Source organism: Lagopus muta, chromosome 17, assembly GCF_023343835.1.
Source record: "Lagopus muta isolate bLagMut1 chromosome 17, bLagMut1 primary, whole genome shotgun sequence".
NCBI classification, from domain to species: Eukaryota; Metazoa; Chordata; class Aves; order Galliformes; family Phasianidae; genus Lagopus; species Lagopus muta.
The window spans coordinates 11,724,293-11,746,651 of NC_064449.1; the positions used below are offsets into that span (position 1 = coordinate 11,724,293).

Genomic DNA, 22,359 nt, shown 5'->3' on the forward strand with positions numbered 1-22,359 from the left:
TCCTGGCAACAGGATTTCACCTGGCTGCAAAAACCTTGAGCAAGTTGTTCTGTTTTTCCTCTCTCACCTCCTGGATTTGCAAATTGTGCACAAATGCCCACTGTTCCCTCATGTTCCATAGCCAAAAGGCATCTCCATTATAGGCTTCATTTTCAAGTTGTAGCGTGCTGCTGACATGCAATTTCACCCAGTCGTCCTGATTTTGCTGTATGGATCTCACCTACATAATTGACAGTAATGATGGGAAGCACCACACCCAGGACTGGCTATAGCCATTAGCTAATAATCTCAGTTACAGAGAAAGGCCCATCTTACTTCCAGCTGCCAAGCCGGTGATGTAACAGCTCCTCCCCTTCCTGTAGACACATGGCAACGAAAATCCCACTGAAGCTATGAGATATTACTGCAACTGGGGAGTTTGGAAGTATCTATCAGCAAAAAGCACAAGTTCTGCGGTAGCAGCGCTGCAAGGAGGCCCACAGACAGCCTCCAACCACTGAACAGGCTTAGCAAAACTCGCTGTCCCTTGTGAATTGGTTGAAGACACACTTGTCCTTTAGAGGACTGCATGGAGAAGGCACGAAGCAGTCACATGTCCTTTGGTCTTTTTCTCAGTGAGGTGCACGCCTTGCTGCTTGAGCCGGGCACTTGTTACGTCGCTGAGAAGCAACTGCTTCCAGCTTTGTTCCTGGAAAATGCCAGTATGCCTTCAGTTGCATGTGAAAGTAACTCTGATGTGTGGCTGGAGTTTCAGTTTTCTGAATTCTATTACAGCTAACACAACCTGAAATTAATACGTGCTGCTATCCTGTACTACAGTCCCGTAACATCCTGGAATGTTCATCTTGAAGGGAAGTTACTCAGATAAAAATGTGCTTTTAAGTCCCTTTTCCTGAAAACAATAGATAACATGCATTAAGCTTTGCTTCAAGAGATGGTTGTTACACATTTAGTCCTAAGAAGACAGCAGCATGTGTCATTTCTAAATGTAATCCCTAGTTGTGCTTACAAATAACCACAAGTCGAGATCAGCATACACTTAAAAAGGTGTCTTCCCATTGTGACAAAGCTGGGCTATTTCAACACAAGCTGCCTGTGTTTCAGGGACAGACTGCTGACTAATGTAAGTTACCTGAGGTGAGAACAGCACAACTGTATGACGTGGGGCTTTTCTGGTGTTTCAGGGGAAGTTCGTGACAGTGAAGCAAGCTTCTTTTCAAGGGCTGTGCCCAGTGAGTCAAGAATGAAGTTTATTACCTTTCAATTTAATTGTGCCCCTCGGAAACTTGTGCTGCAGTAGTCTGTAAGCAGAAACAAAAGACTTCAAGGTAGAAATCAATAACTTGTTTGTAATCCCCTTCTTGGAATTTGCTGTAAATAAGTCCCTTGGGGAGAGGCACTGGAACTGCAGATTTCCTGACCCTGTAATGTAATTCCTGGAAGCATTCCTCTCTCAAGAATCTGGTAAATACTGCTACAGCTTACTGGGGCTTTTGTGAGGGGTTACAGTAGTGGAAATGAGTAGTGGGTAGTTTAAAGGACAGTTCAGAATCTCAGCATGGGAATATTGCAAGAGAGGGGAAGGTATTTGGCCAGAGCTCTGAACGTTGCCACTCATGAAAGAAGAGCTGGAAGGGCAAAGCTGCGCAGTCTCATTCTCAGTCTCAGACCCTCGCGCCACAGCTTCACTTGTCCCCAAATGTAAACAGCTTTAAATGCAATACAAATTAAAAACACACAAGGAACATTCGGGGAATGGCGCTGGAGATAGTTAAGGTCAAGTTAACTGTTCTCATTAATGCTTTATCTGCCGTGTGATGAAAAGCATCTGCGTGATGCCAGTGTGCGTACGGGTGAATGGTCTACCTTCAAAATCCCAGAAGGTTCTATTTTCTTCTGCTTGCCTGAAACAATCAGAGCTCATCTATGACTTTCTCACACAGGTTCAGAAAACGCACAGACTTGTCAATGCTGGCATATCTGATATCACCATCCGTCCAGACAAGAAGATTGTAGCAACAGCAGGGTGGGATCATCGCATCAGGATCTTTGGCTGGAAAAAACTGAAGCCCTTAGCAGTGCTGGACTACCACACCGCAACTGTCCATTCTGTGTCCTTCTCAGACCACAGCAGCCCCACTGACAGACTGCTGGCAGCTGGTGCAAAGGATCACCGCATCAGCATCTGGTCCATATACACTCAGACATGACACGTTTGCATTGTCATGCACTGGGAAGTAGGATCGATGAAGCCATTCCTTACACAGTACCTCAAACCTGGACCTGGTGAAGTAGTAGAACTTTTTTCCAGGCAGAGGTGAGTGTCTGGAAACTGCTAGATTAAAATTCTGTGCTGACTGTTCACGTGGAAAGTTCCGTCTCCCATGGAGGGGAGTTGACTTCTAAAACTTACAACAGGCAGAGCAAGGCCAGTCATGAACAGTGACAGAGGACGAGCTGCTGAGTCCTGCTGCAGGTTTTGCAACAGCTTTTTCTTTGGCATATTGCTAAAATACCTTGGGCCAATTTCTGGAAAAAGAACTGGAATTTCTCAGCCTTCTGTGGGAGCAGAATGTCTCTGTTTGTAAGTCACTTGTGTATCTAACAATCTGTATCAGTGTAAAATACCTCTCTTCTGTGAGAACTTACACCCATTAAACCAGCTCCAGTGGTTTTTCATTGTCAGTTACTTTTTCTTCCCTGTAAGTGAAAGGCTATCAGAGCAGCCTTGATTTGTTCGCACTTCTGTCAGTTTCTAACTTAAACCAACAGCCAGGAATGTGACTTGGGACGGCCTTTGGCATTTATGAATTTCATTATGTCTCCCGTCACCTCAAGTCTCACAATTAATCACAAGAAGAAAAGGGGAAAAATAACCTTCCCCTGCACTGCACTGCAAAGCTATGTAAAGCCTTTTACAGAGCCAGTGCTAAATCCTTTCCATGGACTGACTAGCTGAAGGATTTAAACTCAGCAATCCAATTAGCGCCTTCTCCTTGGAGAGTTAGGGTAAGTTTCAGCATGGCAAGGCTGGGATTCAGCTACACGACTCACATTAACGTGTAGGGGAATTTCATGGATAAATCCTTACCCACACGGTGCAGATGGATCCATTAACTTGTCATCTCCATGGTCACAGAAGCTGAAATTCTTTCACGAAGGAGGGTTTTTCTGAATGGTGAAGCATTAGCATTCTCTGACTGCACCAAGAAGATCTTTGTGAACAGACTGTCCTGCGTTGGTCCCTTTGAAGTCACACAACTGCAGCTGTCCCACGGAAGCACTCAGCTGATGCCAGGTTGCTGGGGACCTAATTTCAGAGGGGGTGCGTCCTAAAGACTACAGAACAGCTCCACAGACAGCAGTGCTCATGTTGTGCAGGTTCTGCACCAGTGGTATTTTGCTGTGAATGTTTTTCTGCCTTGTTACAAGCAGAGAAAATGTCACCAGAACTGTAGTGAACAGCAGCATCAAGAGATTCCCAAAATAAAAGCCTGATGTTCTTGCTCTCACAGAAACAGCACCCTGTTCTACCAGCTTTTCTAAAGAAAATTTGGTCTTGCACCTTTTGGAGTGTGACAGCACTTCAACAATTCATTTCTTTGAGTGTTTCTTTACTGTTAGGCAGCTGCACCAATGATCACACTGCAGTAAAAAAGGCAAATCCTAATTTGAGTGATCCTGAGTCAGAGGGTGGTGCTGGTGTTCATTACATCTATCAGACACTGTTGCCTAGATGGTAATGGCTCCATCTGCACACATCATCCACCTCCCACACAAAGGAGGAGCTGCCTGTGCCATACACGAGTCTCCAGGCCAGGAGGACAGAGTCCTTCCGCACAGACCTGCTGCTAGAAGAGACTGCCATCTCTTCCTTCTCCCATGCTCTGCAGATAGAACTCACAGGAGTTCTGCTGTATGAGAACAATTTCACAGTCAGTTTTTAAAAGGACACAGCCCAGGTGTAACCCCTCAGGTTTTAGTCTCCACTTAACATTATAAACCAATCGCTCAAATTTCTAACAAGCTGTAAAAGCCACGTCCCCATCCGCCCCGTGCTGTGCAATCACAGCCCCTTTTCTTATCAGTGAGCTTTATGTGAGAGATGAAGGTCAGTGCCCCGGAACTGCTGTCAGGCTGGTGGCTGGGCACAGTCAGCTCTCCATCTTCTCATGCAGACTCTGGGCGCCCTGGGACACAAGATCAGCACTGCACACCCATCTCTTCACACCTTCTGCTGCCCGAGGTGCAGGAAGAGCTGCTGCCGTCATTGTGATCAAGGCCAGAGTGCTGCCTCAGGATGCCTGGCACCACAGGCACTGGACTGCTCCCTGCTGGAGCCCAGCATGGGTATTCAAGAGGCACATGGATAAAATGCCCTCAAGTAATACGTACTTTAACTGGTTGCTGCAGGAAATAAGACTGGCCAAATCTGCTCCCTGTAGAGAAGAAAACCACTCCAGCCTCGTGCTCTCGAGCCAGGTCTCAAAGAGAAACAGAGTGTTACTGTAATGAAGCCACAGCATGTAGTAAGTACCTCGATGCAAATACTGGCACAGAGGCAGCACCCAGCCATCCGCTCCAGAAGAACAAACACGTGCATTAATTTGAAGTGCTATTAGCTCACAGACACTGTTAGAAACTCTTCAGTATATTCTTCCCTCAGAAAATGCGACTTGCTGTCAAGGTTGATCTAAATTAACTACGGAGATTCACAAGGGGGACAAAGATTTACTAAGAGGTCTGTTGGAACATACACTATGTGCCACTGCATTGGAATAACTGCCTTTTGCTAGGGGTTATATAGTTGTATTTATCTGACTAGACAGATGTAAAAACTCAGTCATGCAAATACAAACTGAAAACAAGAGCACGAGCTGCACCTGTATTCTTAGTAGCAGGCAGAAGAGGCAAAGAGTCCCATCAGCTTCAGGAGGAAGGACACGTGCAGATCCACTTGCAAGAACAGATCCATCCTACACTTTGTTCTTTTTGCCTTACCCAGGCACCATCCATGACACGTTAGTGCTGTAGATCACTGGCAATTTTTTTTAAACAGTAAAAAGAATTTTCATTTTTTTCACATTACAGTTTCCTTGAAATGAACAACCAGACTAGATTAGTTTGGTTTAGAGCTGAGCCTGAATGCCATAGTTTGAACTAGAATTACAGTTTTCTACAAGCTTATTTGCTTAAGGAGCAGACCTGGACCTTCCCAAAGCTGAGTAACTTCCACAAGAAGGACGGTGTATGTTCATACAGACTGTAAAATGCAGTTATCTGACAGCATCCAGAAAAGTACAATATTTCCAGAGGGGAGGGGGGAAATATTGCTAAAGCTCCTTGCAACTGAAACACAAGCATGGTCATCTGTCAACATTTCAGCTGACTTTCTAGCAGGAAGGTTTGAGTAAAGAGCCAACTTAAGTTGCTGGCATTAGCTCTGGAACATCCCTGTCGAGAATGGAATAGGGCTAGCCTGTACCTGGCCTGAAGGATTCAGGAGCAAAGGTGATGACAGCCAAGTTATTACAAAAGGCTTCCTCCCGAGGATCACTGCCTTTGCACTACAAGAGGGAAGAAAGCAACAAGCATCCATAAACTAATAGAAAATAAATCCCAAACACTAACATTTGTTCAGCAATTACACAGAATATTTATCACCACTGCAATGAGTGGCGATCTCTGACACCCCCCAGTATTTTCTGCAAATGAACCCATCAGTTCCAAACCTTCTCTTATCAGCTCCTGGGCCATAAAGCAAGCATTGCTGACTTCGGTGTCGATGAGAGGGAAGAGATTAACTGTATATGAGTGAAAAAGGAAGGAGGCTGAGGGCCTGCAACAGGACTGCTGTTGAGGTCAGCCCTGTGCTGCGCATTGCACGAGTGACCACGAAGGGAGGCTGTGCAGCTCAGCTGGGATCGTATTTGAAGGAGCAGATTATTATAGTGAAGACAATATTGGTTTCTGAACCGCTCTGATTTTGAGCTTACTTAAGATGCACCTACAAAGCCAACTTCTTAAAAATTAATAAATCTTTCCTTTAATTCAGTCAGCCAAGAATGAAGATTGAATGCTGACTACTGCAGGAGACACCGTAGTGATGCAAACCAAAGGACTAGGGATTAAACAAGGATTACTCAGCACTAAATCAATGTGCTTCCCTTTGGCCTGTGTGTCTGTGGTGTGAAAGTGTGGATCATTACATAAAACATGGCCCATGACTACCTGGATTAACACTAGCCCATGTTAAAGCAGTGCTGAGACAGAAGATTTTATATTTAAGCATAACCATTCTGTGTATTACCAAGAGAAATAATAATAACGATGGCACGAGTAAGGAATAAAGAACAGCTTTGTCTTTGTAGTAGTCTGCAATTCCAGCCTGGATCCCCACGCTAGAGTGATTTTACAAGTAGGCCAGGCTCCATTTAATCTGTGCACTGCAGGTTTATTTTATAACATGAAGAAAACTAACAAGAATGAAGATCGCAGCGGTTTTTGGCAGTTCATTTGAGGATCTCACAGTATGAAACTAAACACAACAAAAACGTGCTGCCCTGTTGGCTACAGGAGGCAGACCTGAAGCACACTTGCTGTAAGACTTGCCAACAATACCACATTAAACACAGCAAGTAGCCAAACTCCCCGTCCCCTGGCCGCACCACGCACTGCCAGCCTTTGGTCCCGACTGCCTCGGTTGGGCACGCAGCTGTTGCCATGTCTGGCTTTATTACCAGCCCCCCTTACCAAACAACACACACAACGGCTTCATTTGGGTGGAGCCATCTTCTCCTCTATTCATTTTTAAAGGATATCAGCTTCATTTACTCAACCTATTACAATTTCTTTTTCCCATAACAGCGTCCTCACATCCCCGGTACATTTTGTGCTCATGTCTGAAGAGGTAAATTTTAAGTTTCAGCTATCGGTGGTTTATTTTCCTTCAATACAATCCATCACAAAAATATTGATGCTATGTGTTATTAAACTGCATAGTTGGGAACATGGCAACACAATGTCCCAGTTTTGAACATTCCACTCCCCTAATTAATTAAATACATCTGTATGTTATACCAACATTACTGTACAGTGCCTTATTCTGACTTACCGCATAGGAATTTGATGTGCAGTTCAGTGTCATAAGAGGAAGAGAAAGGGAGAGGACACGAAACTCAAATGGAAGCAGCCCTTATAAGAGCTCAGATCTCCAAAGAAGAACCTTGAAGCCAAGCACCTCCAGCAAGGTGCCAGATGCCCTGCAGGACAAGGACAGCACATGAGAAGAGAACCCAGACTGAGCAGGAGGTGAAGTGACAGCCTGCCTTTTAGAACTCATACAGCAGCTTCAGAAGTACTTGCTGTCGCCAGCCCACATCCTTGTTTAAAGGGGTTGGACCATTAGGAAATCCTACAGACAACCACGGGCACCTGCAAATGAGCGTGTGCTCACACAGACAAGCACTCAACTTGTGCTCTGCTTCCCACACCAGTGGCAATAGCAGCAGAAGGGCTGAGCTCTGGAAGCAGCCACACGCACTGCAGCAGCACCGGCCCAGAGCTGCACCAACTCCTTACAGCAGAGCAGTGCAAATACTTACTCTGACAATTGCCTACTTCAATTAGAAATTCTAATTTAAAAAGATGGTACATCAAACTGAGATTACAGCTGGGATGCTATTTGTTCTCAGTTTTTATTCAGAGTGCATAAATCAGAACATTAAAAAAACCAAAACACTTTCCATAGAGACACAATCTCTCTCCTACCAGCTGTGGGGATGATAGATCCTGATTACGTCCAGAACAGGGAACACAGGGAGGATCTTGAAATGCTGAGCAAGACCTGCTCTCCAGCTCTGGCATCCCATGCACACACCGTGCTGCTCGCTATAAACGAGTTCTGGCATAGGTGGAGGAAGGTGAACTATATAATAACTTCCAACATGGCAGACATCAGACACGTGGTATTTGTCTTGCTGGTTAACTTGAAAGAATTGCTGATGTGAAATCTTGGTGAATACATCATGCTCACAGAAAAGCAGGTAACTGCTTTTAACACAAAGCTCATGGCAAGTGTTATCTCTTCAGGTACATTTCGCTCAGATATTTTGATGGCATGCAGGCTTGGCATCATGCTGAACAGAGACATTGAGTCCCTACAGCGTTATCAGCTGAGCCCATCTGGCTTGAAGTAGATGACAACAAGCAGGAAAGGGAATAGCATGAAAGACTCACTTCGTGTTTGCAGAAATAAACCTGTGAGGCAGCACTCAAGTAAAATCAGAGCAGGAGGAGAGCTGCTGCGCTCCCTCTCACCGTCCTGTCCAGCCCTAAGATGTTCAGCACAGGAAGGTTTTCACGCTGGGTACCAGTGCCAAGTGCCTGCCTGGTGGGGTGCAGCGAGGGATGATGAGAGCACTATGCGAGCAGAATAAAGAAGGCAGAACTGAGGCAGAGCCCAGCCATCAGCCACGTTACAGCCACTGAAGCAACTCCTCATGCGAGGACCCCGCTCAGTGTGCTTCAGTAAGCTCCACATGCTTATTCCATGTTTAACTTCCTTTTCCAATTCAGACATGGCCCAGGGACTTCCTCCAAGTTTATGCTAGCACCCATTTTAGCAGCAGCTGCACGATGCCCTGCCCCTGCTACAGCCCAGGGCTGTTAGCACTGCTATCCCCACAGCAGTCTATTGAGCTGCAAAAACCCATACATACCCCTTCCTTCCCCAGGGACCAGCACCCACTCAGCACGTTCAAACAGCAATTACCAGATCCCCTACCTAAGCTCTGGCTACACGCAGAGAAGGGCACTTGTTTTCTCAGTGAGGTGAACAACATGAAATGCCCATCCTCTCACAGAGTTGACAGCAGCTCTCCTTTATCAGCTACAGAAGCACGACCTGAGCTTAAGCTGCAAGCTGGTATTCAAGTTTCTGTGATTTTACACCAGGAGCCTTAAGAATGCATACATTCTCTTCATTACAATGCTCTGTATCCTTATAGAATTAGGTCCTGCATGTGACTTCTGTGGCTTTTGTTCTTTATCACTTTGTTACTAACTCTAAATTAAATTTTAACTTGAATAAAAGTGAGTGATTTATTGTAATTATTTTGTATAGGCTGCTCTTCATAAACTTTTTTTTTTTTAATCTGGAAAAACATTTAATTTCCCATATGGAAAGAACACATTCATCATACTTTACTTGGATATACTTGGCCGACTATTGCACATATATGCAAAACATATGTGATATATTCAGGGCTGAATTTCATAAAACAGAAATGCTATGAAATGCGATATAACAAATATATTACACAGACACATGCGGCCAATTTATAGAACTATGGTATCTTTGGTAAATTCACAATAGGTCATTTCCATTAATGGTGGCAGTGAGTGCATTTTTTTATAGCATATGCAACACATGCACGACTTTCCGTGCATTTCCTGACAGGAGGCAGACCTCTGAAAAGCAGCATTTTGCACTACAGCACACGAGGGCACATCCACGTCTTCCAAGGTAACAGATACCTTCAAAACCAGCTCCTGCTTTTCACCTCGATCACATGTACAACACACTGGGCAAAAGATGAAGCATGAAATACTGCACGTGGAGCTCAGCAAACCTCAGGTACCAAAGAGATTCTCACAGACTGTGGGTGTCTGCTGCTTCAGTCGAGAGCATGTGGCAGAAGCACGTGGTGAATTCATGGTAACGGCCATTCACAGCAGTCCCTGGGCATGGTTGCTTTCACCTGGGATCAGGTGAAATTAATTTGCTCTTGTAAATTAAATATCTTACTAATCAGGGGAAATTCGATAACTAACAGGAAAAAACTCCGATGTTTAATAAAAGCACGCAGGCAGGTAGGTATGCAATGCTATTTTGGCTGCATGTCTCATAGCAGAGCCTTGCAGCAACAGCCGAGTTACTGCTGGCCAATTATCGCACACACTAACCCACAGGTTGCTACACTTCCTTATTCGTGCCCACGTGCTTTGAAGTTCACATCTCAGGTTCCTAAGCCAAATCTGTGTTTCTCTCTCCGATTGCGTATCCACAAGCTCGGGCACAAGTTTTCTTAAGGGCTCGTTCCCCAGGCGTTCATCCGCTCGGTGCGATGCGCTGCTCTTCCCTCTGGAGGGAGCTTGCTCTTCGGGCACGGCCAGCGGCCGCCAGCTGCAGGGATGCCCGACGCCGAGCAGCGCACGGCCGCGCACCAAACCGCCGCGAGCGCTGGCGCAGGGGCTTCGCGGCGCCGCTCCCCGCCCTCCAGGCCAGCGGCTGCGCGGAGGGGAGCCGCAGAGCAGAAGGAACCTGCCGGGGGGGAACTCGGGGAGGAACGTCACGGCGGAGGTCCAGAAACGTCGACCTGCCGGCTACCGGCACGGAATCCACTCCCACCAAAATCCTACGGCGCAGGAGGACAATTCTGCAGGTGAATATTTGCTCTCTGTGACCACGGAAGAGGATCGCAGCCACCAGAACAGGCTGAGAAAAGGACAACGGGGCTCAGCAGCTGTACAGAGCAAGCAGTGACCAAAGCAAATACAACATCCTGCCCAGCCCAGCAGCTGCAATCTGACTTCTGCTCTTACTGCAGCCCTCAGCTCATTCTGCACACAACGGACACTGATGCACCCTGTGCTCGTGGGCACGTGAGATGACCGAGAGCCCAGCCGTGCTGACAGGTGCCTCCTGCTGACCCCCTTCAGTTCCACCCAGATTATCACCAGGCCGTGCACAAGCAGAAAGAAAAATTAAAACAAACAAACAAACAAACCAATGAAGTGTGTAAACAGCGTTCATGAACACACAGTACAGCTCGGTCTCATCCCACACTCTTATCCCTACACTGAGTTTAGCTGGATCCTCCAAAAAGGAAAAACAGCAAAACAAGCTCCCAGAAGCCTGGTAACTGATCAAGCAAAGACCTCCCTTGTTTCACCTGCGAGTGCCTAATCCTCTATTTACCCACTGCAGCAAGCAATGTGTTCTTCAGACCTTTGGAGCAACCAGTAAATTCAGCCTGTACCTCTGGAAAATGGAGCCACATGGCTAATTTATTCTCTAGTGCTCTTTGGGAGAGACAAAGGATGCTTGTACCCCTGGTGCTCAAGCCTGTTTTACCAGCAGCTTTTAAATACACAGCATTATGTGTGACTTGAGGCAACTGTAAGTGGAAGCACTGTCTGGAAATGCTGCAGGTTTCTTTCAGGTACATGCCACAGGTCTCAGTGACAGCAGGTACTGAGTGAAGTTTAAACATACATGTAATCAAACCATACAAAGTCATTTTTCAAATGAAACTGCAACACAGGTATCACGCACAAGCCGTGCCTCGTTTATAGCTCGACTAACTGGCCAACAGGTAACATGAAATTAAAACATTACAGCTCTGTGCAGTTTTCAAGAAGATTTCCACTGCTCCAAGTGCTGTGCTACAAACTTCTTCATGTTTGCTCGTTGCAAGTAAATTTTCTGTTGCAACAGAAATAGAACCGATTGTGTCTCTCGTATCTGGAAGTCTCATCCAGTGAGACGTGGACATCTCACAAGGAGGAAATACTGGTGAAAGCCCTCAGGCAGCGTGCTTTAAGGGCTAAAACACGATGCAAAATGGGCCGCTAGCAAGCCTAATACTAACATGGGAAAGAACCTTGAGAATTGATAGTTTAAAAGCCATCAGTGAAAGGATGGAAACCATTTAAACGCTTAAAATGATAGGCATGACACAGTTTCATGTTCTTCTGATTCCTGAGCAGGATTCCCTGCGCCTGCAGGACAGCACAGAGGACAGCCTGGTGACCCTCGGGGCCCAGAGCCCACAGCCATAGGTGGAAATCCTGTGATATTCCTCTAAAAGAGATACACTGTGCTTCCTACAGACAGGGCAAGGACCTCGAGTCGCTTTCTGCAGGAGCACAGTTTGGTCCTGATGTCGAGTCCTTCAGTCCTCTCACTGCTTGGGAAGCAAAATGCATTTGAAAAAGCGTGTGGCCAGTCTGCAGTAGAAGCCAGCAGCACCTCCTGCTGCACTCTGTATGTTTTAAGAAAACAGGTGCCAACAAGCATAAATAGAAGCGTACCATATTCATTTCAACGTAAGACCCCAACCCTGCAAGCTGCTGCATAATGGGAGACCACCAGCAACCGGGGAGACAAAATGGAGGGGGCAGCCACCTATGAAGCCCCACTGTTTGCTCGGGGTAAACAACTCCTGGAGCTCCAGTGGAGCATCCCTCCTTATTTAACGGCCGCCTCTTGCAGGGGAGGCTTCAACTTTGGAGCAGGCAAACTGATGGGCATACAGAAGTAACCAAACAAAGAAAAGAAAGAGAGGGAAAGAAGAGGAAAAACATTTATAAATGTCATTGTCTGATGTCTTTCCAATTTAAGCATAACACAATTATCTACATATATCTACAATTATCTACACTATTTGCAGATACGATTCTTTGGTTATCTTCATTTTTCCCTCATGTTGCAACTATCAAGAAAAAAAATGTTTGTATAATCTTTGAAAGAAATAATAAATATAACAACTTCATTAAAGGTTTGACCAAAGCTTTGGCACTAATCCATTTACAGATAGCAATTCATATCTGAGAACTGTGACACAACAGTGGCAAAGCAACAGAGCACATCAGAGAGCTAAGCACAAAGCTATTTTACATCAGCCTTGCTGAGAACATCAATTATGGTTTTGTCAGACACAAAGAATCTCACAATTCACTGCAAATGTCAAAAAAATACATATTTCTTGCACAACTCTTTTTCATGGATCCAGATATATTTTTATAACAGAAAAAAGAATACATGACATGTCCCCGTCAGCCTGCACCCCTCCTCACACCCTTCCAAAACGTTTTGTGAGCCCAGTGCCAGCTGCCACAGACAGAACAAGCGCTGCTGCTAACACTGCCACCCGCACAGCACAGGTCATACTCTAGAAGACACTGGTAAACAGTAGCAGTTTGAAGTGAAAATGCACAAACATGAACAGAGGACTCCAAAAAAAAAGAAAAAAAATAATAATGACCCCTCTTCTTTTCATAGCAGGAGAATCAGGAACGCATTTATAATACTGTATACCAACACGGCAGAGCTGCTCAATACCTTCTCTGAACACAAAAGGACTGACAATCGGCAACCTTCTGACAAGAAATACAAGCCAGCTATTCAAAACACACCGCTGGTAAGTGTGACAGACAGGCTCATCTCCTCGACAATTAAGGAAAAACCGAGGAGAAGTTTAAGGACAAAAACCAGGAGTACTTACCAGCTTTAAGAGGGAAGCTGCAGCGAGCAGGGAGGTGCAGATGGGCGCTTTGGGACTGCCGCCGCTCGGGGCGGCCGCATAGCAGAGGGGCATTGTGGGGAAGCGCCCGTAAGAGGCGCTGGGGGGGGGGGGGCGGGAGGTGGAACACGGCCCCAGAAGCGCAGGGAAGGACGCAGGGGCGGCTCACACGTTATGGCTGCGAGAGCCTGAGCCCCGCGGCCATTCGCTCCCTCATCCCCTCACCGTTTTAAATCTCAGTCTCGGTTTCCGTGCCGTCGAGGAGCCGCACGTGGCGGTGCTCCCGGCCGGGCTTCTCGTCGCAGCTCCGTAGAACGCGGCTGCGCCCGAACGGCCCGGCAGCGCCGACACCACGCGGCCTCCGGCCCCGCCGCCGCCCACCCTTCCCCTCCCCGCAGCACAGCAGCACGAGGCCGCGACCCGCAGCGCCCACCCCCCCCTTCCTCCTCTACCGCTGAAACCCCGGAGCGGACGGCGCCGCTCCCAGCCCCTAGCCGCCGCCTGGGGCTCGGTGCCCGCTCCCTCACTCACCGCTCCCCGTCCTCCCACCGTCTTCCCAGAGCCCCGCGCTCCACACACCGGATTCCCGCCAGGAGCGAGGCGCGAGGCCGGGAGCGGGGCGACAGCAGCACGTGGCTCCGTTTATCAAAGCGCGGCTGCGGGGCAGACAGCGGCCCCCTTCGCAGCCCGGCGGCTCGGGAATGGCCGGTCCGGACGTCGATCGGATCGAGCTGACCAATCGGCTCGCTCGCGAGGCGGGAGAGAGGGAAAGGAGGGAAGGGATTGGGGGAGGGGAAAGAGAGGACGGCTAACGGTTACGGCACGCGCCGGTCCCTCGCGTCGAGGGCGCGTTACCGCGGCCCGTAGTCGTAGTTGGCGGGCGGGGCGGGCGGGGAGTACACGTTGGCGGCCGCGTTGACGTGGTGGTGGTGGTGGTGATGGTGGTGGTGGTGGTAGCCGTGCCCGCGGATGCCGGGCAGCGGGTAGGGCGCGGGCCGGCTCTTCGCCCCCAGGTAGTGGTCGTAGGCGGCGGCCGGCGGGTACTTGTAGGGGTGGTGGTGCAGCGGCTCCGAGGCGGCGGGCTCCAGGCGCAGTTCGTGGTGCGGCGGGCTGGGCCGGCCACCGCCGCTCAGGGGCACGAGGCCGCCGGCGCCGCCCGGCAGCGCGGGGCTGAGCACGCGCGACATGAGCTGTTGGTGTGCCGCCTCGGCCTGCAGCGCCGCGCCGCCCGCCGCGTCCCGCTCGTAGTCCCGGCGGCCGTCGGCGGCATCTGCGGGAGCACCGCGTCAGAGCGGCGAGGAGCGGCCGGGGACCGCGGCGGGGGAACGGGACGGGGGGCGGGGAGGGGACGGGGTCTCGCGTAGCGCCGAGCCGCCGCGCGCCCCGAGGCGTAACGCGGCACGGACGGGACGGGCCTTCGTTCCGCGGCGCCGAGCCCGGCAGTGCGGGACGCGGGCGGGAACGGGGCGGGGGGCCGAGAGCTGCGGGACTCGGCGGGAGAGCTGCTGCCGCCGGAGCGGCGCTGAGCGGGTGGGAGCTGGGCGGGCCCGGCCGAAGAGCGGAGCGCGGCGCTTCGAACGGCCGGCGGCGGCGCCGAGCTCGGAGCGCGCGGACGCGCATCTCGCCCGCAACTCGCGGCCGCGCATCTCGCCCGCAACGCGCCGCTCACCTTTCTCCGTGCCGTTCTGGTGCGCGGAGGACGACACCGGGTTTCGGGATCTGGCGAAAGCGCTCATGAGAGGGAGGGCCCCGGGCCGGTGGTTCCTGGGCCTGGAGGGAGAAGGGGAGAAGTGACGCGGGCCGAGCGGACGGAGCCGGGCCGGCACCCGGCTCTGCCGCACGCTGTGCGCTCGGAGCGGGGCTCCGTGCTGCGGCCTCACCAGTCCTCGGGGTCACAGTCTCTGAATCCCTTGGCGAAAGGGTTACTGGCGATCTTCAACTGCGTGATCTGCGGGGAGAAGCGGGAGGTGCTGGAGGACAACGGGTGGGCTGAGCGGAGGGCGCCCTCCACGAGGGCCCGCGGGCCGGGCTGCCCAGCGTGGGCTCCAGGCTCGGGAGGCGTGAGCGCACCGGTAAGAAAGTGCCACGTCGTGTGGGTCACCAGCGGAGCAGCTAAGCCAAATCGCTGGATAAATCATACTTATGTATTTATTTAATTCGCCGGGGAGAAGGCGGGACGTTCTCTATATTTAAGCAAATCCACGGATAATGAGATTGTGAGTTTCCGGAATGGGTTGAAAAACAAACTCTAAGCCCCTCAGTGACAGTTCTAGCCTTAGAGGTCAAACTGATAGAACGCGGGAGAGAAGGAGCAGCTGTCCGGAGCCGTCAGGCAAATGCCAGCCGGGCGGATCTCGGCGGCCCTTAAAGGCGCAGCCCGACCCCGCGGGTGGCACGGGGACACGGAGCTGAGCTCCGCCACGACGTCCCGGCGCGGACTGCCGCTCCGCGCTGCCTGATGCGAGCGGGCGATCGCAGGGCTGCTGCCCGGTGAGGGGTTGGTGTCAGGCGTGTGACTGCGTCCGAGGCGGGAGCTCGCGCGTCTCTCCAAACAAAGCGTGCGTGACGCTTCGCTCCGTGCAGCCGCGGCTCGGTTCGTGCACGCAGTGAGGTCCCTCCCGCCCCGCCCCCGGTGCCCCCGCCTCACCCGGTGGTTCTGGTAGGCGGTCACGGCCGTGAAGCGCGTCTCCTCGAAGACGAAGGTTTTGAAGTTCTCCTCCGCGTATTTCTCGCTGTCTTTCCGGGGGTCCACGTAGACCACGTGAAAGCGCGGCTGGTATCTGTGCATGGAGTTCAAAATGATCTGAATGATAAAACGAGCAAGGAGACAATAACTGATCCAGGCGGAGCTTCCAGAGAGGCGAACGCGGCCCCGGCCCCGCCGCCTGCCCGGCCCCGGCGCTGCGGGCGGAGGGACCCGCGGCGCGGAGACGTCCCGGGCTCGTCCCCTCCCCTCGGAGCGCTTACATGGCCGTTATCGTCCAGCAGGTTGTTGGTCAGCTTGAGCTTATCGAAGGAGACGATCTGCTTCATCCACTGCGCCCCTTTGGCTGGAGAGTCCGGGTGGTAGTGCACCCTGCCGGGCGTGGCGGGGTCGGCCTTGCCGGCCACGAGCCAGGAGGAGCTGTGGAAGGCATACCTGGGGGCGGGGAAGGGGCCGTCAGCCGCAGCTCCGAGCCCCGCGGCCCCTCTGGCTCCCGCCCGCAGCCCCGGCCCGCCGAACCGCGGGGAGCGACGCCGCACTCATTGCGGGGGGAGAAACGGCATCGGATGGCGGGGGGAGCGCCGTGCGGGACGGGGCGACGCGCGGCCGCTGCGTGGCACAGGGCGGCCGCAGCTCCCAGAGGAGGGGGAACGGCAGCGCTGTGAGCCGCGAGCCGGGACGTGGTGCGGGTTTAGCAGTGGGTGCGGAGCTCTGCCACCCTGCTTCGTTCTTTCAAAGTCCGCATTCAACGGTAACGGTTAAAACAGAGAAACCAATCTTCTATCCGCGTGTTTACTTTACAGCCCGTGTTTGCACAGGGGGAATTAGACACCATTGGGCTCAGCAGAAACATTACTTTTTAAAGATATACTCAATTGGATGTTATATATCCCACTTCCCTTGACAAGCAAACATTTCTAGGACGCCCTGAGAATTTGGATATCTGTCCAAATATTTATATATTGGACCCTGCGGTCCCTGCGTGCACTGCCTCCTTGGCGTCCCGAGTTGAAGCCAAATGTGTAACTGCGCCTTCCAGGGGCTGCCACACCACTGCCCGTGCCGCTCGGCGAGGCCTTCCGGTGCAGCCGCTGGAAACACGGGCAGGGCCGGGGCTCAGACAGCCGCTGCTCACTGCGGGAGCCTCGGGGGGATTTCTGGGGGCAGCCGAGCAGCGCTTCCCGCTGCGCACGGGGAGCGGCAGGCGGGGCTCCGGACTGAGCAGGCGGGAAGCTGCGCCCTCCGGCCCGGCCGTGCCCGGGCGCTGTGCGCAAAGCGAGGAGAGGGGACCACCGCTGCCAGCACAGAACTCGTTATAACGGGGCCGGGGGGGAGGGTACTTACCGGTAGCGCTTGTCGTCTACAGGGACGAAATCCATGAGGAGCATGTAGTCAGCCATGGGGTCCATGCCGAATATCTTCACCTGGAAGGTGGGGAACATGCGCCTGCCACAGAGAGAAGAAAGCTGAACTCGGGGCCGCAGGGAGTCCTGAGAGGTCGGCCCGGAGTGCAGGCGGCCCGCAGTGCCCCCCGGCCCTTCCCCTCGGGCTGCCCCACGGGTGCCCCGGGTACCGCTCGCATTCGGGTTGGGGCTGTCGTATCCCCGGTGGCATCTAGAGGCATAAGTCCCGTCCGGATTGTGCCGAACACCCTAAAACGCTCAGGGGCCAACGAGAACCACCACCTCTACTTGGCAAGAGGAGACACAATAATTTTATCCCGCTGTTTCACCACATTTTCAAGTGAACTGACTCGAGACTGATGCAGAGCCGAGCCGGGACAGGGACCGGGCCAGCACATTTCCCAGGGAAATGAGCTTCTGCCCCTCCAAAATCGAGCAGTTTTACAGCAGCACTTAAAACGGCGGCGCGATCCCTGGGGCCAAAGGGAAAGCCTCCAGCCCAGAGGGGCGAACGAAACCCTCTGGCCGGCAGGGATGAGAGGATAATCGGGATCTCCCCGCGAGCCCCTTCCTGGTTCGGCCCTCCTCCGCTGCCCCGCCGGTCCCGGTCCGCATCTCTGCGGGGCGAACGGAGAGCGGGAGGAACCGGACGCTCCGGGGCGGTGCGGGGAGGCCCCGGGCTGCTCCCGCCGCGCATCTCCGCGTGGAGCTCCGCGGACGCGGCTGAGCCGAGGCCGCGGGTGCCGCTCTGAGGGCAGCAACGGAAGGGGCCGGGGCGGCCCCCGCGTCCCTCGCACCGTGGTCCGGCCCGGCCCGCATTGACTTCGGGACGCGCCGAAGATGCGCCGCCGGAGCAGGGCTCGCACGGCTGCCGTTCTGCTGGATGCATTTTCTCCCCGGATAAGAATCCGGGAGAGCGACAGCGGGCGGCGTTTCGGGGAAAAGATTTGCAGCCGTTGAAAAACCAAACTCCGAACACCTCCTGAAAAAACGCCCCGATCCAAGCCGGCTACGAAGGGTTCTCTCCGGCTCGTTTTCACGGCACAAGTCTGCGCTGCCGGGCGCCTCCCGGGGCCGTTTAGGTTGCAGGAGGGCTGTGTGCCCCCGGGCTCCGCACCCGACCCCGCCGATCCTTCGGCCCGCACCGAGCAGCGCCGCGAGCCGCGTCCCCTTCCGCGTACCGCTGTGAGAACTCCGGAGGCCATTTCCAGCAGTTCCTTCTGTTATTATTTTTAAAAGTGTAAAAGCCCCCATTAGCTCCGGTTCCGGTGTTTCTTGTTTTAAAACGAAGTTTTTAAAACAAACACCCCGAGTCGATAAGAGCCACCTAGACAAACAGCGGGGCCGGCCCCGAGGCGCTGCAGAGTGCGCTTCGCAGCGCCGTCCCCGCGCCTCGTCCTGCTGATTTTACCCCCGTTTATCCTATTTTTACCCCCCTCCCCCCCTCCCGTCTGAAGATATGTCATTGTCATCAAATAAACGAAGAGGAGGAGGAAAGCCCGGGATTCGAATCGATTTCTCTCCTTTAGGGGCCCTTTTGGAGTCACCTACTCGCAATCCTTTGGCTGTCCTCGGCGACCGAGGAAAGCAGAGCGGGGGGTCCCACCGGAGCGGCCCTTTCACCGCGGAAAGCAGCGCCGGGCCCGGGAGCCGCACGGAATGCCGCCGGGTGCCGCCGGCCCGGAGCTGCTCCTCGCCGGGCGCGGGGAGGCTCGAATGGAGTCACTTAGAAAATGTTTTTGAAATGTGCGACCGCGCACATGAGAATCTATTTACATTTTTGCGTCTTTACTATCCAAAATCGCCGCGGGGAGAGCAGGAACGCGCGGCCGTTTCGAAGCCGCTCCCGGGGCTCATCGCAGCCACCCCGGCTTCCCTGCCGCCCCCCGCCGGGACGTCGCAGGAGGCGGCCCGCAGCTCTGCCCGGAGATCGCAATGAACTGAGGCGATTCCCGATCAGCATCGGGATTTCTCCTCTCCCCGCGTTTTGCCCGTTTCGAACGAGGCCGAGGCCTTTGTTCCCAGCTCCGGAGCAGAGCTGCCGGCAGAGCCGCGCTCGTCATTCGATCCTCGGGAAACGCGCTCGTCCTGGAGGACGCTTCGAGGCTTTACACCGCCAGAACCGGGGGCTGTTTGCAGTCCCCGCCGAAAGGAAAAGATCCGCCCGTACTGGAAATGTTTCAGTTAAAGGTACCGCGGTGCGGGCCGTTCTTTTTTTTTTCCCCGCTCCGCACAGCGCGGCCCGGCGCTGCCCGCCGCACACGGAGCCTTCGGGCCGGGGCCGCCCGCGCGTTTCGTACCGGGAGAAAGGCGAAGATGGACCGCCGGCAGCCCTGTGCCAGCCGCCCCGACAGAGCCCCGCTCCCCCTAGCGTCTCGCGAATGGAAGGGGCTCCGGGCCGAGCCCCCCGGGCGTCCCTCCGCACTGACCTGCCGGCCTTGGTGACGATCATCTCCGTGCCCAGCTGGTTGAACTCGTCCCACAGCGCCTTCATCTCCAGCTGCACGCTCACGTTGGCCACTTTCGGATTCTTCTTCACCGGCGCCTTGGCCGCGGCGGCCGTCCCCGCGGAGCAGCCCGAGACGGCGGCGGGCCCCGCGGCGGCTCCCCCGGCGCCGTCGGGCGGTTCGGGGCCCGGAGGCGGCGGGTTGGCCCCGGCCGCCGCCGCCCCGCCGAAGGGGTAACCGTGCTGCGGCTGGGGCGGTGGGTGCGGGTGCTGCTGAGCCGTGCAGGGCTCGTAGTGCGGCGGTTCATGCTGTCCGTACGGGTCCCCCGGGGAGGGGGAGAGGTGGTACCCCCCGGAGGCGTTCAGGCTGCTCAGGCTGTTGGCCGTGAAAGCTGCAACATCGCAAAAATGGGACAGCTGGGTGAGCCAGGGGCTGGAGATAGCTGAAATCATTCCAAAAACAGGCGGTCAGGGCTCCGCTCCGGCTCCCGCTTTCCCTCCGGCTCCGCGCCGCTCCGCGGGGTGCCCTCCGCCTCCACGCCCGGCCCAGCGGGGCCCTCCCCCTTTCCGCTCCGCTCGGCCCCAGCCCTGCTCCCCCCGGGGCAGGCGGAGAATTCGCCGCTCCCGCTGCTGCCGCCTCGGCGCCGCGTTTCCCCCTTCTCTTCTCCTTTCTATTCTGTTTCTTCGCAAACCCGAGACATCTGCCAAGAGCCCGCGTTATCTTTGCTGAAGGCCTCCTTCGCCGCAAGCGAATCGGGACAAAAAACCTCCCGGCACCCCTCAAAAATAAAAAAAAAAAAAAAAAAAAAAAATCCTCCATAAACAAAAGGAGGAGGAAAAAACCAAAGAAAGAAACCGGTTCTTATTTCCGTGTAGCGACGGTGCTGCAGGTAACGTCCCTGGCTCAGGAGCTGCAGAGCCGTGGCTGCCGGGGGCAGAGGCTCCGCTTTGCGTCTGTTCCCCCCCGAGGAGGCCGGAGGGGACCGGAGCGGAGGAGCCCGAAGGCACCGAGAAGCCTCGCACGGCCCCGGGAGTGCAGCTCTCGGCCGCCGTTCCCGAGCGGGCCTCACGGAGCGTGACGGTTGGCCGGGGAGCGGGGGGCTGCCGCGAGCCCTGCCCGATCCTGGAAGGCACCCGGAGGGTGCGGGGGAATCTCTCGGGTTATTTCCGACGGAGCCCCCGGGCGCGACGGCCGTCTCGGAGCCGGCGAGGGCTGAGCCCAGGCCCGCCGCCGCCCCGGGCACGGCCGCGGCCGTCGGGGGATGCTGCAGCGCTTCGGGGAGCCGCGAGGACGAGGGGGCGCGAACCGAGCCCGGCTCTCCGACCGGGATTTGAGGACCTCGTCCCGGCTAAGCGGGGAGCGTCGAAAGTTGCGGGCCCGTGGCACCACCGAGCGGCCCCAGGTGCCCGGCCCGGCCGCGGCGCGCGGAAAGCCCCGAAAGGCGATGGCGGAGGGTCGCGGCCCCGCCGCCCCGCGCTCACCTTCCATGTCCCTGGTGACGGTGCTGAAGTGCATCTTCTGCGGGCGGGCGGCGGGGCGGGCGGGCGCGCTGCGGCCGCCGCTGCGCTCCTCCAGCGCTCCCTTCCCTGCGTGCTCGGCGGCGGCGGCGACTGAAATCAGAGAGGCGATACTGAAAGCATTTGCCTTGGGAGACAGAGGGCTGTTTTCGTCCATAGGGGAGACACCAATGCGGCAGCAGCCGCCGCGGCAGCCTCCCACCACGAGCCCCCCCGCCCGCCCCTCACTCCCCTCCTTTCTACCGCACCATCCAGGGAGGTGCGAGCGGGACCCCCCTCCTTCCAGAAGGGGGGCGGGGGGGAAGCTAAAAAAAAAAAAAAAAAAAAGAAGAAAGAAATTCAACAAAAACGCCGCAAACAAACAAAAAAAAACCAACAAAAAACAAAAACCCAACCCCAACCCTTCCTCCCTCCCCCCCCGGGAAGGGCTCTGGGGAGCACGGAGTTTCCCCGGGGCCCTCTGCGCAGTGCCGCGCACCGCAGCGGCCGCATGGAGCCCTGCGGGAGAGGGGAGCGGGGATCGATGGAAACCCCACGGTGCTTTTCCCCGGGGCCGCCGTTTCTCTCCACTCAATTTCTTTCCCTGCGGTTTATTAATTTATTTCCTCTCTTCCCTTCCCCCCAACCACCACCTCCTGCCGCCCGCCCGTCCCCTCCTTTTCTCCTGCACGTAGGGAAAGTGGCTCCCTTAGAGGCGCGTTTCCCCGTTCAGCGGCTGGGAGGCGTCACACGGAGCCGGGGGTGTTTGCCTGCAGAAGCAGCGGCGGTGGCAGCGGCGAAAGCGAAGTGAAACTCCTGCCGAGACGGTGTCAAAGGGCTGGGGAGGCCCTTCCCCGCCTCCCGGGCACGGCGAGCGGCCGGCGGGGAGGGCCGGGATGTGCTCGGGGCGGGCGGGCGGAGGGGCGGCGGTGTCAATCACGGCTCCGGGAGCCGACGGGAAGGGAAGAGCCGAGCGGAGCCGAGCCGAGCCCGGAGTCACGC

The 22,359-nt window shown here is 54.4% G+C and overlaps 2 protein-coding genes across 7 annotated transcripts in view; one reads left to right on the forward strand and one right to left on the reverse strand.

Moving 5' to 3' along the window:
* Nucleotides 1–2,668, forward strand: part of GNB1L (G protein subunit beta 1 like) — a 34,425-nt gene extending 31,757 nt beyond the window's left edge. For all 4 annotated transcript variants that reach the window (XM_048963968.1, XM_048963965.1, XM_048963967.1 and 1 more), the window contains one exon: nucleotides 1,944–2,668. In XM_048963968.1, the coding sequence (XP_048819925.1) occupies nucleotides 1,944–2,210 (267 nt within the window). In that variant the 3' untranslated portion in view covers nucleotides 2,211–2,668. The remainder of the gene's footprint in view (nucleotides 1–1,943) is intronic.
* Nucleotides 2,669–2,845: 177 nt separating this feature from the next.
* Nucleotides 2,846–21,587, reverse strand: TBX1 (T-box transcription factor 1). 3 transcript variants are annotated; one of them, XR_007380307.1, is made up of 9 exons: nucleotides 21,343–21,587; nucleotides 19,844–20,303; nucleotides 17,356–17,457; nucleotides 16,275–16,446; nucleotides 15,955–16,110; nucleotides 15,188–15,255; nucleotides 14,977–15,077; nucleotides 13,839–14,577; nucleotides 2,846–7,262 (listed from the first exon to the last, which is right to left on the reverse strand). XR_007380307.1 is itself a non-coding variant. In XM_048963957.1 (8 exons), exons 1-8 carry the CDS (start codon nucleotides 21,533–21,535, stop codon nucleotides 14,159–14,161), a joined length of 1,671 nt encoding a protein of 556 aa, XP_048819914.1. In that variant the 5' UTR covers nucleotides 21,536–21,587; the 3' UTR covers nucleotides 4,884–14,158. The 3 variants fall into 3 exon arrangements, 2 of the variants coding, with proteins under 2 accessions (XP_048819914.1, XP_048819915.1); XM_048963957.1 differs by having other exon boundaries at nucleotides 4,884–14,577; XM_048963958.1 differs by lacking the exon at nucleotides 2,846–7,262 and having other exon boundaries at nucleotides 13,491–14,577; nucleotides 19,844–20,252.
* Nucleotides 21,588–22,359: the final 772 nt, after the last annotated feature.

Coding starts and splice junctions, on each gene's coding strand:
- TBX1 (XM_048963957.1), bottom strand. CDS start 21,535: ATGGACGAAAACAGCCCTCTGTCTCCCAAGGCAAATGCTTTCAGTATC. Junction 16,447..17,355: donor GTAGACGACAAGCGCTACCG/GTAAGTACCCTC, acceptor CCCCGCCCCCAG/GTATGCCTTCCACAGCTCCT. Junction 16,111..16,274: donor TGCTGGACGATAACGGCCAT/GTAAGCGCTCCG, acceptor TTTATCATTCAG/ATCATTTTGAACTCCATGCA.